This window comes from Nyctibius grandis, chromosome 1 (genome assembly GCF_013368605.1).
Source record: "Nyctibius grandis isolate bNycGra1 chromosome 1, bNycGra1.pri, whole genome shotgun sequence".
Taxonomy (NCBI): Eukaryota; Metazoa; Chordata; class Aves; order Nyctibiiformes; family Nyctibiidae; genus Nyctibius; species Nyctibius grandis.
In genome coordinates this window covers 43547867-43562517 of record NC_090658.1, presented here as the reverse complement: position 1 = coordinate 43562517, position 14651 = coordinate 43547867, and the positions used below count along the sequence as shown (strand labels likewise).

At 34.4% G+C, this 14651-nt stretch overlaps 1 protein-coding gene across 1 annotated transcript in view; it reads left to right on the top strand.

The window, feature by feature from the left end:
* The window catches only part of RYR2 (ryanodine receptor 2), a 332243-nt gene that overhangs the window by 291269 nt on the left and 26323 nt on the right, over positions 1–14651 (top strand). Inside the window, exons 87-93 of the mRNA XM_068395937.1 lie at positions 3761–3841; positions 4839–4927; positions 6503–6631; positions 8034–8138; positions 10964–11045; positions 11641–12944; positions 13309–13373. Of these exons, the coding sequence (XP_068252038.1) occupies positions 3761–3841; positions 4839–4927; positions 6503–6631; positions 8034–8138; positions 10964–11045; positions 11641–12944; positions 13309–13373 (1855 nt within the window). The remainder of the gene's footprint in view (positions 1–3760; positions 3842–4838; positions 4928–6502; positions 6632–8033; positions 8139–10963; positions 11046–11640; positions 12945–13308; positions 13374–14651) is intronic.

The following is a 14651-nucleotide window of genomic DNA, read 5'->3' as shown; positions in this document are numbered from 1 at the left end:
GTCAACCTTGGCAATACGTAGAAAGCCATGTACGTCAACATGGATGTGAGATTTATTGCTCTATTCCAACGTTTCTTTGTGCTGTCTGCATCGTAAGCTATTTGTCCTGATATTCCTCTGACTGGTACTACCTTCCTTTTCCAAACCCTGGAACCCCCACTGGTAACAACATTGATGGTTCTTTAGCAAATGTGTTTCTTACTTGTTTTTGTGATGTACTCAATGTTGTTTCTTCTGTATGTATTTTGTTTTGATTGTTCCGTTTCCTTTTCAAAAAAGGGGGGTTCAAAACCAAAGACATGTAGAAATGCTTATTATCTTGCAATGGTTTTTCATTTTTCATTTAACACTCGTACTCTGTGCTATTTCACTGTGACTCTCAAAAATCCTGAAAGTGCAATGTTTTTCTCCTTTGGAGAGACTTGTTTTACTTATCATATGAAGTAAAAAATTAAGATGTTAAGTTTACACCTAGATTATTTTACCTTTTTTTTTCCTTTTTGTCAGAAAAGCTCTATTTTTATTTTTAATCTTTTAATATTGTATCATGGCATTATTTTTTTTCTCCATAAGTTCTCAGAAGGCTTATCTTAGAAAAATATAATTTTAGAATGAAATTTCATCTGATAGTAGGTCTTAAAGGGCTTTCTGCTAAACTGACTGAGTGGTACACGTGCCATTTAATAAATAACTATAATGAAGATACACATCAGGGCTATTTTCAGCCATTAATAATGTGAAATCAGTAGATATGCTTTTGTCCTTCACCAACCTAGTCACACTTAAAGTGGATGTTTAAACTCTGTATGATCCTCTGTAGCCTGCATTGGATGGGTGTTTTCCACCTTTATATCACTGTGTTTGAATCAGTGTTTGCATTTAAAAGGGAACTTAAGTAGCTTCAGTTCAGAGAAATTGTTATGTGTTGCTCACTGAGAAAACAAGTGCTTTTCTTATTTGAATCAGATCATTGAGAAGTCAAAGGCATGCAGCACTCACAATGCAACCCAGTATTGCCCAGGTCTTGTGATAAGAATAAATTCACTTGGTTTATCATGGGAGAGCTTTGCTTTTGCTTAACAGCCATCAAAAAGGAGCCCTGTTCCTTTTTGAAAGCTGGAAGTATTTGTATATTTCTGTAAAATGTAGCATCAGACCAATGTTTCTGAGTAGTAATAGAAGTCAGGTCTTTTCCATTGAGGATTAAAAAAAAAAAGAGAGAATTATTAAAGTTGGACATATGCACTTTCAAGGAAAAAAACCCATTTATTTAATTTTTCATTCAATCTTATTTTAATTTCCTACACATATTACCTCTGTTCCTATATATCACAAACACAAGCTACGAGTTTTGCAAAAACTATAGGCTTAAAGCCTTCGTGTGTGTATCCATATCATTATATACAGCATGAGCAATGGCAGCATTTTAACATCTAAGCAAATATATGCCAGAATATACATCATATCAACAGAAATTAAAGAACATGGTTTTGTGACAACCTAAGTCATACTATATGCAGTGTGTATGTTTGTAAGTACATTATCTTTACAAATCTTTGTGTGTACTGGCATGAACTTGTATGCACAGCCGCAAAGGTTGTTCTCTTAGATTTTATAGAAAGAAATGGATCTGCACTTCAGTTCTGTAGTTGCCAGTGAGACACCTCTTGCAGTTACATCTGAAAATTTAAATTCCTGTCAGTAGCAACATTGGTTTTAGTCAGATTTTGATCAGCTGTAGAAATTGAAAACCAGGATTATTTTAAATCTTAGTGTGGCCAAGCTGTTTGATATAGGTGGGTTTTGCTTCATTTTGAAATATGTAAAAATATTTCCAAAAGAAACAGACCTTTCAGCTTATGTGAAATGATGTACCTAAACACTTTCTGATTTTGCAGAATTTTGCAATAACATGTATTCATTTCATGATTTCTTTATAGTGGAGCTAATTAAAAGACCTTTGCAAACCCTTCCAATATTAAAATTAGAATTTATTTTATAAAAATTCCTAAATTCCAGTGTGTGTACTAAAAGCCAGAAGATTACTTCATAAATTAATCTATATAATAATTTTAACTTGAGAGTTGTTTTCCTTCTTGTTCTGAAAAATCTTTCTTGATAAGAGGGCAAGAAAAATAGAGATGGAAAAATACTAAACTATAACTTATTCTGCAGTGTTGTTCATACAAATGGCTTCGATTCAGTGATATCTTGATATGCAAGAAATACACGACTGGGCCCTTTTTAGGCTTGATTTTTCCAGCCGTAATATATCAGCAATTTTCCTTGTGGATTAATAAGTCCATTAGCTTGAACTTGTAATTGTTCATGACTTTATGTAAAGTGAAACTTCTGATCATGTTAGTGTTTGTATATCTTCCAAATTGTACTAAATACTTTTTACAATTCAGCTGTAATAATGTAATTATAATAATATAATAATTTATAAATGTAAACATTATAATTAGAGTTATCCACCAATATAACAGTATGTCAGTAATTGTTGATGTAATTATTGTCTATAACCTTTTTGAAGAAAGCTTTTTTTCCTATTAAATTTTAATTCATTTCCTCACTCTACTGGTTAGCTTCTGTTCATACACTAAAAATATTGTCTTTGTAGACATGGGATTTTGAAGTTTAGATAAAAGCCTAAAATATCTCCCCATTAAAAAAAAATCTTCCAAATTCTTTTGCTGTTTGCTTACATTTTTATCTCCAATTGTATGTGGCAATTAGCCACATACTCAAATGATGTATATTCTTAAAAAGTAGACATTTTTATGGCTTCCAGTTTTGTTGCCGTACACATTCCAAATACTTTTCCTAAGTCCTAAATGGGAATTTCCTTACTTTCAATAGGTGGCCTTTATTGTTTTGAACACCTATGTTTTTGTCCTCCTGTGTCATTTTATTAGTTCTACATTTTCCTCAGTCATGCTTGTTTTCCTGGGTGAATGGTTGTTTCTCCTCTTCACATGTCAGTGTACAAAGTTAATTGTATGTATTGATGTAATTGAAACAATGGTATGTTAATTGAGGGCTTTTTAGTATAGGTTTCCTGTGAAGAATCAAGAAAATAATTTGAATCTTTATAAATTTTGGATATTAGCTGTTTAGCAAAAAATGAACTGAAGGGCCTAATTCAGTAAAGCACATTGACATTTGTTCTAGTTCATCATAAGTTTATTGCTTTATTTTGTCAAGGGAGACAAATGCCCAACATCCATTTTGTGTCAGCAACAGACAGGTACTAAATGCTCAAATATTTCAGCCTAAATGATTCCTGAGAATCCACACAGCTGTAAATTTTATGGGTTATTTTAGAGTATTTTAAAACCTAATAGTTTGTTTGAGGAATGATTTTCATTACTGCTTGATTAAATCTTTTTCTGTATTTTTAAGTACCTTGTTTTGTGATGAATGGGAACCAAATAAATCCAATCCTAACCTTTGTATGTAATGCAGCATTCATGCCCAGGAAAGTCAAACAAGAATGTAAATCATGGATTATTTGTAAAATGTTGCCAAGCTCATGCTGCCATATTTATAAATCAAAAGTTAAGTTTCATAATTTATTTTTTTTAACCAAATAACTATCTGCCAAGCACAAATCGTATGTGCTTCAGATAGATTGGTGGTTATAAATTTTCTCTCCCCTTCCCTCTTTCTTAAAATTAAATATGGAGATTTTCTTCAGGGGCTGTGGAGTGTTACTTGACAGCCTCTGATAATCTGCTTCCATCTGGCCTTTCTACAGGAGAAAAGGTGATGCAGGATGATGAATTCACCTGTGACCTCTTCCGCTTCCTTCAATTGCTTTGTGAAGGGCATAATTCAGGTTTGTGGGCAGGCTGCCAGTCAGCTAAGCCAAGGTGATGGTAACTAAAGATAAAAGTTTGGCAGCCTTCATAAAAATGTTATGAAAGGTGGAGTAGCTGCTAGGCTGTACATGAAAGGAAAATATTTATGTGGAATTAAATTGCCAGTTTTTTTAATCAGCTTTAACTTTGTAGGAAATATAATGATTTGCAAAATTATGAGTTTTGGATCTTGACCTACTAGAAAAGGTAAATTTATGTAGGAAAATGTACATGGTTTATAACTTCTAGTCAGTGAAGATTCAGAGGAAAAACGTAAAAGGAGGTTATATTTATTGTTCTTTGGCATTTGTATGCTTTCTGATGTGCACTATTTGGCACTAATGTCAGTTAGAATTGTATATGAAATTACAACAATATACACAATATCTTTCTTGAAGAAGTGGCATCTATTTTAAAAATACAAAACCAAATTAAACAAATACATTATATTAAGTGTATTTTTATTATTAAGTACATTTCCCTGTGTTCTCTATGTCATTATTAGGGAAGAAAAAGAAGAAGAAGAGAAAAAGCGATAATTTTTTTTTAGCTGTTGGACATATTTATGACTTTGTAATCAGGAATTTTATAATTATGTGATTTAATTTTGCTTTTGTTTAACAAAATGTATACTAGGTGTAATTATGTTGATATTGATGGAGTTCTAGAGATGTAAAATTAGTCATAAATGAGATGAAAATAAGCCAAAGTTAAAGTTCTACAGCTGAAACAGATAATCAAGCTTCTGGCTTCAGAAGTTCACTGTTATGTGATCTCTGCAATAAAACCCTGAAACTCTTGAAATGGTTTGTTGCAAAAAAAAAAAAAAAAAAAAAAAGAGTTTAAAAAAAAAAGTTAAAAAAAAAATTCATTCCTTTAAGCTATACTTTGCTAGATCGTGTTAAATCAGAGTTAATTTGCAGGAATAGTTTTCTAAGTCTTAACACTAAATTAAACTCTTATTTGAATTTTTAGATTTTCAGAATTACCTGAGAACTCAGACTGGTAACAACACAACTGTTAATATTATCATTTCCACTGTGGATTACTTATTAAGAGTTCAGGTAGGTAAATTTATATACGAATTAACTAGATTACAATAATGGCTTGCATCTATAAAATATTTACCATTTAAAAAAAAATAGTTCATTTATTTTGATCATAAGGCAGAAGTTTTTATGTGGAGACTCTAAATTTCTTAATTTCTCTGGAATTTCCTTCAGCAACACATGGTTTGCTGCCAAAAAAGTTCTGTTTACAGCAAAATCAAACTTCATCCTTATCACAAAATGTTCAGTTTTATTAAAGGAGCACATTTATTTGTCGTGACATTTATTCTGGTCACTGTAGCGCATGTTCATGAGAAAGGCTGTAATTCTCTGCTGGTTACAGTTGTTATTTTCTACTGTGAGAATCGGAGGTGACAAAAGTGTGAAAGACTGATTCCAGCCATCATATGCAAGAATGCAATGGGAGTCTGTTAACCAACAAGAGCAGGCTAGATACATGCTATCAGTGAATGTCATTAACCAGTTGTTGATTGAGACCACTCTGTGACTGAAAGTGTTTTGTATTGTTCAAGTTAAGCTTCAGCCAGCTGCCTTTTCATCCATGTTCTGATTTAGTCTGAACACTGGGCTGCTGTATGGATAGTCATGGGATGGCATGGAGTGTAGCGTAAGAACAGCACATCATTTTCTAAGGAGGAAAAAAAAAAGCAAAAAGAAAAAACAAAAGCAGAAGGCTAGATTAAAAACCCTTCAACCCCCTAGTTTGAATTATCTCCCTAATCTTTAAACATCAAAACATTACATTCTCACAACCCAGTAGAAAATAATGGAAAAAAATGTAATTTTTTTCCAGATTGGAGCACGTGAAAGACATGAAAACATATTTTGTGATAAATGTTATTAATTTTTACCTGTTATTCCCATCTTTCTGAAAATCACTGTGCATGATAATATATTTTATTGTGGGTTTTAAATTCATCTAGTTAAGTTCTCCCTTTACCCATTTATTTATTGGGTCTGAGAATTCCAGGCTTTGAAAATTAGTGGGTTTTAAGTTGCTGCTGTTACCGACGTTGCTTTTTAGCCTTATGCATTTTGTAGAAGTTGTAGGGACAATACAATTAATTTAATTCCATTGCTTACTCTGTTGAAACTTTAATAAGCTCTCCTTTGGGGAAGGTGGAAAGAGGAATCATGCACACAAAGCAACATTTGCTCCCACCATTGACTAGATGTCAAGCATGCAGTATAAAGAGAGATTGTTTAATGAACAGCATGCAGTATGGTAGTACGACTGAATGCTCCTTTTCAGAATTCAGGCAGTTGTAATTCTAAGAGTAGATACTAACAGATCTAATTTTTAAAAATTATTTTATTTTGAGGTTTGCTGTGGGGTTTTTTAATTATTTATTTCAGTTTATTTGTTTTCCTATTGATTCCCTTGAGACGAAACTACAATTCTTGAAGTAATACTTGAGAATCGTTGGGGGGTCATTTAAAACTTTTATAAACTAAGTACTTTTCAGAACTAGAATGGTATCTAATGTTATTCTTCTTATCTTGATGAATAACCGATTAGAGGCAGTTTGATTACATAATTTCTTTGCGCTTCTCACAACTGTTCTGTAGGAATCCATTAGTGATTTCTATTGGTATTATTCTGGGAAGGATGTTATTGATGAGCAAGGACAACGAAATTTCTCGAAAGCCATCCAGGTTGCAAAACAAGTTTTTAATACTCTTACGGAGTATATCCAGGTAAATTAGTTTCACTGGAATTTTATGGATTTGAAAGAAAATTAATCATACTTTTGGCATGGAGACATAATGTATCTAGATATAACATAGATAGAAATATAATATAGATGCATTTATGCTTCAACATTATTTTAGTGCATTTATTTAAGTAGGAGTTGAAGTTTTGAAATATATATATATAGCTGTCACTACTTTTTTGGAATCTTAGCAATTTAGTCAAATTTACAGTTATTAGTAAATAATCGTCCTTTGCTTGGATGCAAGGTAGTAGAGTTCTTTTGTTTTGTTTTGTTTTAATTTGACCTAGACTGCAGCAGTGTTATCCGCTTTAAAATCTTCACTTTTAATCCATTGAGAAACTAAGGTCAATGCAAAACATAGTTGCTAATTTAGCCAGCAGAACATTAGATTATATTTTCTGTCAGGAATAAGGCTGTTTTAAGGCATCAATGCTGTGTTTGAAATACTGAAGTCACACATTACATTTAAGAATTGTAGAGATGTACTTGAGCTGAACTCTGCAATAAATGAGATTCTGTCAAAACCACAATATAACAGTTCTCCCATGATATGTTAGCAATTCAGTGTAATTTAGTTCTTAATTAATTCCTCACATAAATCAGTCAACAGTATTACAGTTTGTTTCTTCATATAATAAGCAGCTTAAAAAGGATCTCATTAGACTACTAGGTGTCTATTATATTGTTTTCATTCAAATGAAAATCCGTATAAGAAAACAGTATAGTTCATGAGGATGAAATGTGATAGAATAGGACTGAATAAATATGAGTTGAGGCAGTTTATATACATGTGCATACATGTATTTAATGTATACGTACAAGTAGCATTGTTAGCTGGTAAAGATTTTATTTGTTATCCTTTGAGGCTTCAAAAGATTTTGTATTCCTGCTTTTCAGAAGTTGGAATTTTTGGAAGAATATTCTTTAGCACTGTGTTCTACAACAACTAGAATATGCTGGCAGAAAAAAAAAATCAGGAGTCTGATTCTCTAATCCCTTATGCCAATTCTGCACTAATCTTCTATAAAGTTATTCCTGATTTACAAAACTACATAGGGAGGAATCAGCTTCAAGATTTGTACCCTTTTAGCATTTGCAGTTTAAAGTTGCAAGCAGATATACTTTTTGTGGTTCTGAATTTGTAAATTGGGACTTGGCTAAAACAGAGGAAGAATGTTTATTAGGAATAGGGATTGCTTACACAGTCAGTGGTGCTATTAAAGAGATAATTCTATATATGTTTAATTTTTCATAGCAGTTTCTAAAGGATAGCCCCAAGCTATGCACTGCCTGTATATCTTCCTTCCTGTTTTTGTTGACTTTATTGCAAATAAACTCTGCTTTTCTTTCTTTTTTTTTTTTTTTTGTTGCCTGAACAATAGGGGCCATGTACTGGGAATCAGCAAAGTCTGGCACACAGCAGGCTATGGGATGCCGTAGTTGGTTTTCTTCATGTGTTTGCCCACATGCAGATGAAGCTGTCTCAGGTATGTTTTTGTTTTACTTTTTCCTTTTTAAGTTACTACCGTTTTTGTAAAAGATAAGCAGACTTGTTAACATGTTTGATTCATTAATAACAATAGTTAACAGAGGAAATACGAGGAAAAAATAAGAGACAGAGGTGATGATAGAATACAATAGAGTTGAGGGAGTAAGTTACAAAATTGAAGTGGGTGTGAATAGCAGGCCTGTAATTGGATTACTGGCCACAGGCACAAAGCTGATTAGATCGAGCTGCAAATGAAGCATATCACTGATATTCAGAAAGAACTAGCCAGTTCCCGTATTTCATGCCAAACTTCTGCCGCAGTGTTTTCTGCAATTTTGCACGAGCCTTTTATGCTGGACTTGTCTTCATTGATGTGTCCTGCATTGAACCCTAGTTCATCATTATTGAACCCCAGTTCAACACATGTCTGCATCTAAGCCTTTTCTACTCTTAGGAGAGAAAGAAAGTAATCACCTTAGAATGGGTGAATTGCTTCTGGATGTGAGTACTCATTTCATAAACTACAGAAATAGTGTAGGGGACTGGCACAGACAGCTCTTTAGGGGGTTAAAATTAGGTGAGAAGAAACCTATCCTTAAGCAGGGCATTTTTCAGCTTCTTACCTTTTTAAAAGTATTACACATCTTAATTGAATATAGTGATTCTAAATTTTTTACATAATTTGACATTCTCAGAGAAAAGTGTCATAAGCTTGTAATGGTTTTAGTTGTTGTTAAGGAATACAGCTGTGAGAGCTCTGAGGTTTTAGATTTCATTATTTGGCTCCAAATGTATGTATGTATCTTTGCATAAATTAAAGTAGTCTTGCTCAAATTATTTTCCTCCCTGTCCTTGGGACTTTATGGCTGAATGTAGGCTAATTGCTTAGATTTGTGGACTTTGTGCTACAGCTATGCTTCTCAGTCTTTATGGCTAAATAGAGGTCCTCTTCCAGCAAATGGCATCACAGTGAAACCTCTTTTTCAAGTGATGCATTGAATTTCTACTGAACTGTATTTATAAGTACCTGCAGATACTGCCCTGGTTTTGGAACATCATTTTTATTTTAAGACTTGAAAAAATACTGAATGTTTTGGTAGGTCATGGTGGCGGCTATTGTGCTTTCTTCCTGTACCACTAAAGCAACACGGAAAGTGGTATCTAAGTAGTAACTGACAGCGAGTCAAACACATGGTAGTTATGTGTTGCTTGAGAAATATGATGTGGCTATTGGCAAGATTTGTTTTTACAGTAATGACAAGTTTATAGTCTCACCTGTGCCTGGAGTGGCTTCATGGCATCTCTTAATTACTGCATCTAGAAAATAATGATATTCATCCTGCCACTTCAGAGAGAGCCAAGAAGCTTTGTACAACGAGATCCATCGTAGTGTGTGGAGTTACTCATGCTGTTCTGTGGAATGATAGAATGACAGTTTACTCCATATCCATGATAAATAGTGATGGTGTCTTTCTCTTGTGTGGAGCTCAAGCTTTTGGCTTTTGGGTGCTTTAGGGGGCCAGCAGAGCCTTGGGAAAGACCAGAATAGAAGTGAGTTCTTTTGTTCATTTATATTTATTGTGAGAATATATTACTAAGCTTTTCAGATTCTATTGAAATACCAGTTTTCAAAGGTGTAGAGTGTGGCTAAATGGATTTATAAGGAGTTGCCATATGGCTTTTGTCTGTAAGAGGGGCCTGCCAGGCTAAGTATTTGTTTGTTTGTTTGTTTTAAATTGGGAGCTTCCAGAGCACTTTTGGAGAATATTTGAAACAAGATTTAAATAAGAACAAAACTAAATCACTGATTTGTTTGTGGTAGTGGGTTTTTGTTTGTTTGGTTTTTTTTGCATTTTCATTCTCTAGTCTTGTACTAGGAAGCAACAAGGTGATATCGGTAATACTTAAGAAATCTCTGTAAGGCACAAAATGAAACTGAAATTTTCAATCTAAATGAACAAAGATCATCCAGGTTGTAAGCAACTTTTGAAGTAAGAAGATTTATAATGAAACCTTACAAGACATCAATTAGAAATCTTCATTATTTACAGCTTGTGCTGTTTTCGATACAAGGTCCAAATTGCCATTTGACTTATTATTACATCATTATCACTGAAGTCCAGCAATGCTCAAGTATGCCTTACCAATGGCATGATGCAACAATGTATCACTGAGGAAGAAATTAAGTAGTTGAATAAATCTATTCGGATAGATTCCGGGTTGAAATCATTGGCAAGCAAAATAGTAAACTTGATAAGCTGAATGAGATAAAATATGGCTAAAAGAATCAATGTCATGTATATTTAAGAATATACTAATGTAACTTTATTAATAAATATTTCAAAATTTTATTTCAACTTTTCTGTCACCCAAAAAAAGTTCAGTGGCCTATAATGGAATCACTCCCTTTGAATCATGTTACACTTTGAGCTCTGTGTGCTGCTGTCGTTGTTTTTACAAGTCTTCATAGCTGTAAACTTGATCACTCCAACAGTGACAATATTTTAGCTGACATGAAACATTAGAGGCATCATCTGTGAGCTTGACATACCTAGTTATTGCTTTAAATTTTTTCATCACCTTCAATTTTCACTTTGTCTTTATTAAATTACTGTCTTCTAAACAGATGATCATGTAAATGTTTGATCCTGTAAATGTACTGTAAGGAATCAAGCAATTAAATGTATTTTCACTGTATTACCAGCTTTGATACTACTAGCTTCTTGATTTCTAAGTCTCATTTTTACAAGGTGAAATATACATGCACATATATAAATGTCAAAGAAGTCAATAGATATTATATATATTGTGTTCATTATTTAGGATTCCAGTCAAATTGAATTACTGAAGGAATTAATGGATCTTCAAAAGGATATGGTTGTCATGTTGCTGTCTATGCTGGAAGGTAACAAAAATTTAATTTGAAATTCTCTTCACAGTTAGGTTAATGGTTGGACTTGATGATCTTAACGGTCCTTTCCAACCAAAATGGTTCTATGATTCTATCACATTTATTTTCCTGAGAGAACTGGGAGGGAAGTAAATGCAGCATAGATTGCAGTGTAGCATGCATTGATACTGCTACTGCCTTGCACATAGAAGGTCACTGAGAAGCAAAATAAATTCTTAGTATTGTAAGCTGTGCTTCATGAGTAACCTACTGAGCTACACGTACTAACTAATGTGACACTAGTTCTGTCTATGTTGCACTATGGTAAAATTCATAGTATGCTGTCTCATGTTTAGTGCTATATTAAAAGTAACAGATGTGTCTCTGTAGGGCTTGTTAGTTATTCCTTACTTTAATGGCAAATACTTAGTCACTTATGTTTTTTCCAAGTCTTTGGGTAGTGTTATTAGTAAAAGATTTCTGATTTACAGCTAGCGTTCTCATGTGAGTGTGTTAGCCAATATTTTATCATTGTTACTGTTTGATTATTTCACTAGTCATTATACACATTTGCTGCCATTGGTATCTAACTTCATGTCATCACATCTAGGTAATGTTGTTAATGGAACTATTGGCAAGCAGATGGTTGATATGCTTGTGGAATCGTCCAACAACGTGGAGATGATTCTGAAGTTTTTTGATATGTTCTTAAAATTGAAGGATTTGACTTCCTCTGATGCATTCAAAGAATATGACCCTGATGGTAAAGGGATAATTTCAAAGAGGGATTTTCACAAGGCAATGGAAAGCCATAAGCATTACACCCAGTCTGAAACTGAGTTTCTGCTATCATGTGCGGAAACAGATGAGAATGAGACTCTGGACTATGAAGAGTTTGTGAAACGATTCCATGAACCTGCCAAAGACATTGGTTTCAATGTTGCTGTTCTCCTGACCAACCTGTCAGAACACATGCCTCATGATACGCGCTTGCAAACTTTTCTTGAACTGTCAGAGAGTGTGCTGAATTACTTTCAGCCTTTCCTTGGACGCATAGAAATCATGGGCAGTGCGAAGCGCATTGAACGAGTTTATTTTGAAATAAGTGAGTCAAGTCGGACTCAGTGGGAGAAACCTCAGGTAAAAGAGTCAAAGAGACAATTTATATTTGATGTTGTAAATGAAGGCGGGGAGAAAGAAAAGATGGAGCTTTTTGTTAACTTCTGTGAGGATACCATCTTTGAAATGCAACTGGCTGCTCAGATCTCTGAATCAGATCTGAATGAAAGGTCGGCAAATAAAGAGGAGAATGAGAAAGATAAACCTGAGGAACAGGATCCTAGAATGGGTTTCTTCTCTCTCATGACCATGAAGTCATCATTAGTAGCTCTCAAGTATAATTTAATGGCTCTTATGAAAATGCTCAGCATGAAGAGCCTAAAGAAACAGATGAAAAAAGTGAAGAAAATGACCATGAAGGACATAGTCATGGCTTTGTTTTTTTCCTATTGGAGCATTTTGATGGGCTTGCTACATTTTGCTTGTAGTGTCATCCGGGGCTTCTTTCGCATCATATGCAGTTTGCTGCTTGGAGGAAGCCTAGTAGAAGGAGCAAAGAAAATCAAGGTGGCTGAACTATTAGCTAATATGCCAGATCCCACTCAGGATGAGGTACGTGGGGAAGGAGAAGAGGGGGAAGGGAAGCCAACAGAAGCTGCATTACCTACAGAAGACTTGACAGATCTGAGAACTTTATCAGATGAGAGTGATCTGCTCTCAGATATATTTGGTTTGGATTTGAAACGAGAAGGTGGACAGTATAAATTGATCCCTCACAATCCAAATGCTGGTTTGAGTGATTTACTGAGCACTCCCTCCTTAGCTCCAATGCCTGAGGTGCAGGAAAAAATGCAGGTAACTATCTTTTATTTCTGCTGTATGTTTCTCTCTTTCATACATTAAGTATAGTCTTGAAACAAAACTTGCATCTCTGTTTTTCTGGATTTTGTGACGATTTTTAAGGAATCATATATAATTACTCTTGTTTACCCTTTCTGGTGTCATAAACTTTAATTCCCACAGCCTTCTCTAAGTGCATGGTGTTTTGGTTTGCTTTTAATTCAATGTTAAAATATCTTGTCATCAATGTAAATTGAAGGATCATCATCTCTCGGGGTTTCAATTGCTTAAAAAAAAAGCTATGCACTCTATGTATCCTTTTAACTAACTGTACTGTATAATAGTGTTTAGACACTTTTTTTAATTGGACTTTCTGTAGGAGCAGGTGAAAGAAGATGAAAAGGAAGAGAAGGAGGAAACAAAATCTGAACCTGAAAAAGCAGAGTATGTATTACTTTAACCTCTGATCCTACGAAATGTGGTTTGTTTCACTGAAAAAACAGCTTGATTTGTACTACTTTGCCTTTAATTTTGTGTCCATTCATGTTCCACAGTTAGGATTTTTTTAACCATCCTCCACATCCGTGCACATTTTCAAGGAAATGCCATGTAAATAGCATCACTCTGAGACTTTACGAATTTCCCTCTTCCAGCAGCATCCTTTGTAATGTCAATTTGGTTTCTTTTAGAATGTGTTTGAAGAAGTTTTTCTTGGCAAATCTGAAAGCTAGAAGAAAATCTTTTGGAAAAACTATAAGAGCACCTGGGTTCCAGACACTTGTTATCCATCAGTGGTAGAAATTAAATCTGTTTTGCCCCTCCCATTTGCTATGACCTGTTTTGAGTTATTTGGATTTTGCAAAACCTTAATATTCCACTGTGATTTTAATGAATTACTGAGCACTCTCACCTCTTTATGAAGAACAAGCGTTAGCACTCGATAAATGATCATTTTAATCTTCTTAGGATATGTTAAAATCTAATGTTAATGAGATTAGCTCAGGACAAAAATAGTGGAAAGCAAAACACAGTGCTTGGTTTTAACCAGTAAAGTATGGCAGTCCATCCCTGTATTTTATGGTTCCTGATACATGTACAATTCTGCTATGTGTACAGTTCCTGTCGCTGATATGTCACTGACAAAATTCTAAGTGGGTCCCTTAGTCTCAGGCTGTATCCTTGTTGCTCTCCTGGGATGGCAAACACTTGCCAGTAACAAAAACTTTTCTTCCTAGTCAGTACGGCAAGTTTCTAACTCAGCCAGTATAACTTAGTGAAGGAGAGTCTTTCTGACTTTTGAAGGTCACTTCACTGTTGATTGCTCTGCTTCACTGTGTGAGTTGCAGTGATACCTGTATTCTCTGTGAGGAGTGCAGTGCCTGGCACTATTAGCTGCCCTGAAGCCACTCCTAACAAGACAAACTTGTGTTCGAGTGTGTTCTAGTAAGAGAAGCAGCTTAGGACATCAGTTATTCTGTTTGTAGATTGTCCTGGTTTTGCTGGGATAGAATCCTAGAATTAATTTTCCGTTCAGAAAAGCTGCATTTTTGAGAACCCTGCAGCACCCGATACGGTGGGAAGAAAGTTGATAAGACACTTTGTTTTAGTTCATGGCCACCCATGGTGTGTGGGTTTCCATAGTGATCAAGGCTATTAGTAGTTTCGAGTTAGCCAGGTGCTAAAGCTAGGAGGAGTGAAAACCAGGGCAGCTGACCCAGACTG